At 37.1% G+C, this 7,385-nt stretch overlaps 1 protein-coding gene across 1 annotated transcript; it reads left to right on the forward strand.

The window, feature by feature from the left end:
• Positions 1-4,385: 4,385 nt before the first annotated feature.
• On the forward strand, positions 4,386-6,989 carry LOTGIDRAFT_159967 (hypothetical protein). The gene is made up of 3 exons (XM_009054655.1): positions 4,386-4,551; positions 5,112-5,729; positions 6,149-6,989. The coding sequence occupies exons 2-3, from the start codon at positions 5,237-5,239 to the stop codon at positions 6,679-6,681; spliced, it is 1,026 nt and encodes a 341-aa protein (XP_009052903.1). The 5' UTR covers positions 4,386-4,551; positions 5,112-5,236; the 3' UTR covers positions 6,682-6,989.
• The last annotated feature ends 396 nt before the right edge of the window (positions 6,990-7,385 follow it).

The following is a 7,385-nucleotide window of genomic DNA, read 5'->3' on the forward strand; positions in this document are numbered from 1 at the left end:
TTAATATTTTGTATATTCATTTTGTGTATATATTCATATTTGATTTATTATTGTATATTCATTATTTGTACATTTATTATTATCGTATATATGCATTACTTGTATATTTATTATTTGTATATCATGATTGTTGAGTGGAATATATTAAAGATTATTATATTATACAATCGGGTGTATATCAAATAAATCACCATTCTAAACATTATCTAATCCTGAACAGGTTACGCTTGTTCTAATTCTGGTTTCTGGAACCAGATATCACATATTCAGCACAGCTTTAGCTCATTGTGACCCCAGTTTCAAATTGTTTTAACTCGGCAATCGAGTGCCCCTGATAAGAGATGTCTAACTTTTATTCAATGAGCAATACTTGCAACAATTAGAAGGCAATGAAGTACATATTTAATACTAGTAGACGTAAAACGCATGTACAGGAAGCGGTGAAAGCTAGTTCATCGTACAACTGTACTGAGAAGTACTACAACTACGCACATTAAATCTCATGTAAACCTTGTGTCAGAAATCCATAAAGATAGGGAGTTCTGGCTTGACACCACGATTTCCTCTTTAACATAAATTCTGAGTCTCTGTCGGAATAAAATACCGACACGCCTTAATGTTCTTTTCATCTCCATGGTTGCTATATAATACCTCTTGTCGACTTAGCTTTCTTTTTTTTTCATCTCGGTAGCCTGGCATAATACCTCTTGTCGTCTTAGCTTTTTTCTTTATCTCAGTACTTTGGTATATATGTGTCAACTTAGCCTTCTTCTTTATCTTGATAGCATGGCATAATACCCCTTGTCGACTTAGCTTTCTCCTTTATCTCGGTACTTTGGTATATAGTACCTCGTGTCGATTTAGCTTTTTTCTTTATCTCAGTACTTTGGTATATATGTGTCAACTTAGCCTTCTTCTTTATCTTGATAGCATGGCATAATACCCCTTGTCGACTTAGCTTTCTCCTTTATCTCGGTACTTTGGTATAAAGTACCTCGTGTCGATTTAGCTTTTATCTTTATCTCGGTACTTTGGTATATAATACCTCGTGTCGACTTGGCTCTTTTCTTTATCTCGGTACTTTGGTATATATTATCTCGAGTCGACTTAGTTTTTTTCCTTATCTTGGTACTTTGGTACCTTGGTACCTCGTGTCGACTTAGCCTTCTTCTTTATCTCGGCACTTTGGTATATAGTACCTCGTGCCGTCTTAGTTTTTTTCCTTATCTTGGTACTTTGGTATATATTACCTCGTGTCGACTTAGCTTTTTTCTTTATCTCGGTACTTTGGTATATAGTACCTCGTGTCGACTTAGCCTTCTCCTTTATCACGGTACTTTGGTATATATTACCTCGTGCCGTCTTAGTTTTTTTCCTTATCTTGGTACTTTGGTACCTTGGCACCTCGTGTCGACTTAGCCTTCTTCTTTATCTCGGTACTTTAGTATATATTACCTCGTGTCGACACTTTCTTCTTTATATCATTTCATAAAACGCCCAGTTTATGGACATGTAACACCATTTTTTGTAGAATAGGCTTTCCTTCTTATCTTTGTCGCTTGACGTGCGTTTTGTGTGTAAATAATCTTCGAGCTAGACATCAAAATATCGAGTGTCGCCTATCCTACTCTTTCACCTTGGCCTTTTAAACGACTCTTATCGATTTTTCTCTCTGGTATCTTGGTTCCTTGCAAGAGCGTGTGACCCATTTCAACCACCGCATATTTGTAATTAAATACCCGTGCACTTTCTTTCAATACGAGATTAGACCTTTCACGCCTGAAAGAAAGTGTATGAAAAAAATATTCTATTATTTATTCACATCTGTCTAAGGACTTTTTAATCGTATCACAATATCTTCAATCAACACACTGTGTCTTATAGGTCGAGTTCATACAGTGCGCTTGAAGAACCGAAACTCATGTAGCACTCAATAATCTACACAGTTATTATATAATGTTTATGCTTGGCACAATTAAATTGACATAGCTCTTCGGCTGTCGACACGTGCCTCGGATAAAAGATACATAATCGGGTTAAAAGATTTAAAGTTAAATCTGGAACAGCTCATGGGATCGTTAGAATAAGCAATATCTCGATATATGTTAGTTGCAATTAATTCTGCAAATCTCGGTCATTTCCGTAAATCTGAATCTACCCGAGGTAATGAATGAAACGAATGTCAGTATCCCCTGGGCAAGCTCTCTTCGGAAACATAATCAAGCGATAATCTGGAAAATGTACGGTAACACCGCCCATCATAAAACCGTGATATGTTTGTAAGCGCGACAGCTCTATGGTGGACTATACTGAATATTATGCTTATCTATCTGTCTATCTAGCTACCAAAACTCAACTTTGTAGAATCTGTCAGTCGGTTAAAGTGAAGGTAATGAAAAGCCCCGAACGATACTTGACGTCCAAAGCCTGTAGCACAGTATGCCTCGGCGTAATGTCCCATCAGAACAAGAAAAGCGATTTCAATTAAACCCCTCAGATCTGCATCATTAAAAAGGAAAAACAATTCTGATACCCCCAAACAATCGAATCCTACAGAATAGTGTAACGTCCTTTAAAGTCTGCTAAACTGGAAACATAACAAAGGCTCCATTGAACAAGGCGTATAATATTCAATAATACAAACAATGTAAAGCTCAAAGTTCAATGGGTACATTCCTTTCACTGACTGTGTTAATAGAAAAAAAAGTCTGACATTTGGAGCGAAACAGAAATCTTCTATTGAAGAGAGTAACCAGGAAGATGAATAAGTTCTATAAGGTAGTAATGAAGAAGGAATCAGGTGGATCCTAAAGTCCGAATAAATTGGCGTAACAATGAAAATGAAATGGAATTTTAAGCTCTACTTTACTGCACTGCAATGAGCTACTGAAGACGGGCAACGCCATGCTGTGTACAAAGGGAGGGGGGGGGGGGCTAATATTAATTACGACCTTGAATCTAAATAGATATTTAAAAAAATACAGACCTACATCAGTTTTCGTGTAATCTACACCAGTAAATTAACAATGTTCGTCTAAATACCAATCACTAAGAAAAACTTCTGTCCGTCTAATAGCTATCAATTTAAAATATTCATCAGATTTCTTCTTTCTTTTACGAGGGGAATTCTACCCTTGGGATCAACGTTTCTTAATATTTGATGTCCAGAGTAAGGTGCGGCCGATTAATAGCTGTACGAATTGACTGGCTGCTGTTCTAGTGCTGCAATCCGAGCGGCCTTGTTTTACTACTGTAGGTTGAGGGAATTATCACTCCAGAAACACCTACATTAAAACGACGATTCAATTCTGAACATAGGAACATGTAATTAGCGTTCGGTCGTAATAATTTTCCACTTAAATTTTGAATACTATTCATAACATATCAGTTTGATCTTAAAATGATCCCTTAGATCGACCTTGTACATATAATCATATCTATTTACAGAAAAAGTATCATTCACACGAAAATATCTGGTTTGATAAATATTTCGATACACCTGCATACTGCATTATTGTTTAAATAGTAACGTTATACTTCAGTTCGGCGGCTATCATGTGTTCTGTGGTTCTGTGGTTCTTTTGAATTGAACTAAAAAACTAAAAAAATTCGTCACTGATTTTGGAACACATTTCTTTCAAATCTTTGAATTACAAAATCGACATTCTTTCAGTCAATCAAGGAATATCTGTAATATTTTTTATACTCGATCCCACTTCACGGTAACCGGTTTTCATTACTAATAGTCAAAGGGAAAGAACTCTTATTTAACAGTTATAGAATAAGACCACTTCAGATTCTTCGCTTTCACCCGGGATAATAAGCGATCTGCTCATATTATATTATCTTCTCCTGTATTAACATAGAGTGGACAAATGTCGATGTTACTCCGGTGCACAATCAAAGCAATATTTCATTCATTTGGAATTCAATAACTTACTTAACATTTTCAATATACATATTATAATCATATTCAGATGGATGCGCCATTTTCTGGAGTAGGTTTAGGTCTTGAATATATGTAATTAGTCTTCAGAAGTAGTAGTAATGAACGAAAATCGCATAATACCTATATGTCTTTTTCTATATAAGGCATAGTCTCCAGAGAAGATGAGTCGTCTTTTTCAATCTCGGATAATTCTAGACACATATTGATTTGAAGGCTTGAATTGCGCAGGTGAGCTCTGAGCACTATAACTGATTAGCTTAGCCAAAAACAAATCCAGTAGGCCTATCTGAGAATGGTCGAACGAATGGGCCTAAATGTCCCTTTAACTTCAATTTTATTTATCGCGATTGCCCAGTGCAATGTTGTTTACATTCTCATCCATGCAATCTATTGCATTGACCAAGTCTACAAGTACACGACGAATACCTCTTATACTAACACTCTTAAATGGTATACATGTATAGTGATAAATTACAAGAAATCAGACGTTGTTGAGTTGATGTTAGTAAAGGAATTAAGAGAGTATTTGAGGGTAGATTAGCAGACTTGGTAAACACTTTCGGTTAAACCTGTAGGCTTCTGGGGTATAGGCTACAAGAAAGGTAGGTTCTTTTTAGTATTCCCCTACAAGACCGATACACAAAAATAGAAAAATGTGATTTTGCACGGTTTTGCATCACTGATTAAGCTATGCTATTATAAATGATGACTTGGCAACTCCTGACATTGATTGTAAGTGTATGTAGGTCGAAATATAGTGAACATGTTTGTTCGATCGATGGGGACGACACTTACATCCAAAGACATTACAAATGTACTTTGTACGTTATGCCTATATGTTTTATTCATTTCCAGGCTCATTGACCCATGTGAATAGTTTCAATTGGAAGACCAACCTTCGTTCAGTGCTAAAAGGTACTGTGATATGTCAATGAGTTCAAGTAGTTTCATTGTTCAAAGACCAATGAACTTCCGAAAACAATTAGGTCTTATCGGAATTCATTTAATTATAAAATAGCTTTATTGTATTTGATACGAGTTCCTTCTTTATTTCAGACAAATGAAGTTTGATATTTAAAAGAAAATCTCACACTACACCTTTTGGACTATTCCTTGACACTTTTTGGATATCTAATGCTTACGTCTTCTGTCTGTATTTCAAGTCAGTTGTATGCCTCATAAATTGCGAAATTATCACCCATCAAAGTGTAAACTTACTACAGTCACGTCTGGATTACTGAGAGTTCCAAGTCTGCAATAATCTTGGAGGATTTAACATCATTCAAGATGAATTGGGTGGAATTAATGGAAGCAAGTGATAATGGTGTCGCTTTCCTAATATCTAAACTGGATAAAAATGGACATTTTACGTTACCAGAGGCTAAAAGTGACATGGGAACTCATTACAAGCTTCCAATGTTATTTCTCCTTACTGGTCATGGAAAATTAGCCAATCAAGTGTTGGATGACATCAAGGCACGGTTCATGATTGACAACGGTGACTTCGTAACCTTCAAGGAGCCCGATGGGAAAGATTGGAAAACTGCGAATGGGGCTTTGGCTCATTTCTGGTCCTACATGAACGGTTGGGTAGCGATAGCTGCTCAGAGAATCGGCCGATTTGATATCGCTTATCCTGCCTACAAGTATTTGAACACTTTCTACAATCCAGTGCTAAAGAGTGTGAACTGCTCGGAACCATTCTCTGTGGACACTCCAGGACAGGAAATCGAGATTCTAATGTGTTCTCATCTTGGTATTGCTGCTCTTTACTTTGGAAGTAAGTATCCTTGTTCATTGTCTGGAAAATGCATAGATTCGTTCTGGTGGCGCCCTCCAGATTTTATTGTGCAACAGTCAGGTTTTCATGCCGCACCATACTGCCCGATGCCGTGGTTCTCTCTTATTACATATTGTCTGACGCTCCGCCTTTTTTTTTTTATTAGCCCACCTAGGAGCATCAAAGTAGCACGCACCCCAATTATCTAAGCATTTAAGGGGATGCCCCCAGTTTTGCATCAAAATTTCGAATACGGATTATATTGATCAATATTGTGAACCACACACGGCTCTTTTGGGCCCTAATAGGCATCGTAGTTGAAAAAAGCTACGTTGGTCATCCCAGCAGATTATTCTGCATGAAACAATACCTTTTTTCTATTTGTTGGTTGAATGGTATACAAATGAATGGTTTTTCAGATTTGGAACTGGCGGAAACTTTGGGAAATTCGATCGACACTTTCATACAGCGACAACCAGACATAAAATTGGAATTCCTTTGCAGGATGTCAAGTGCCAACAAGGACTTTGTAAAGGAAGGACCAGAGGAGTTACGCCCCTTTTACAGTGTAAAAACGAACGATCCAAATCAGCTGTATTTCTTGCTCGGATATCCAGTTATCTTTTTATTTAAACTTTACCAAGCAACTGGGTGTCGACAACATTTGGACAATTGTTGCAAAATTTTAGACTTTTTGCATGATTGCGATGAAAGCATTTACAGTTTTCACTTCAGTCACAAGGTTTCTTATGCTGCTGCACTTGTTTATAAAGCAACTAGTAACAAAAAGTATCTCAAGATGTGTCAAAAAATCGTTAAATATTTGATTAGCATTCAGAGTCCAGATGGCGATTTTCTGTCCACAGAAGCAGTTTTGGACAATTATGACCAAACAGCTGAAATAGCTCTATGGCTGAGGGAAATTGCTGTTGAACTACGAGGAATGGATTAGCCTATATTCACTGACTGTGTGCCAACTGAGGCACCATATCCTACTCCCTACTACAGGGGGTCGTAGTAGTCATAACAGATATTAGTCTAATATTACACTCAGTGTAGCAACATTTGTATATTTGTACCTGGAAGTCCTGGAGCATTCAAAAATGATCACTGAAGGCGTGCGAAACAGACGCAGTTCTATTAGGCGCCAGCACTGTGGTCCAGCGCTTAATCTCAGGCGATCTAATCATTTCCCTCAATTTTCTTTGAAATCCATTGCTTATTGCACAATTACAATCATTATTAAAGTCTTTTCTTTTCATTGCGCATGTTGTTCAAGTATCATGGAAACCAGAAGAGAGATAATTCACAGAGGAACGATTACACCGTCAAGTTCTCGCTCCAAATTGGCGATTTCCCTTAATTTGAGCATATTCCAAGTTATGAAAGGAGTATATTTAAGATCCAGGCAAACCCTTGTGCCAGCGCCTTTGTTGAATAGTACATTGTTACTTTCAATCACTACAATATGTATACCCCAGGGGATCCCATATAGACCTAACTCTTGAAAGGCAATACCAAGCCGACTTTCATACCCACACCAATCGAGCTCCTCTTTAACAGCTGGAAACCATATCGGATGTGAAGTTATGACATTCGGCTTGCTATCACCATAAAAAGAACAACCATTTGCTTTATTGAACATAACGGTATTTC

Source organism: Lottia gigantea (genome assembly GCF_000327385.1).
Source record: "Lottia gigantea unplaced genomic scaffold LOTGIsca_22, whole genome shotgun sequence".
Taxonomy (NCBI): Eukaryota; Metazoa; Mollusca; class Gastropoda; family Lottiidae; genus Lottia; species Lottia gigantea.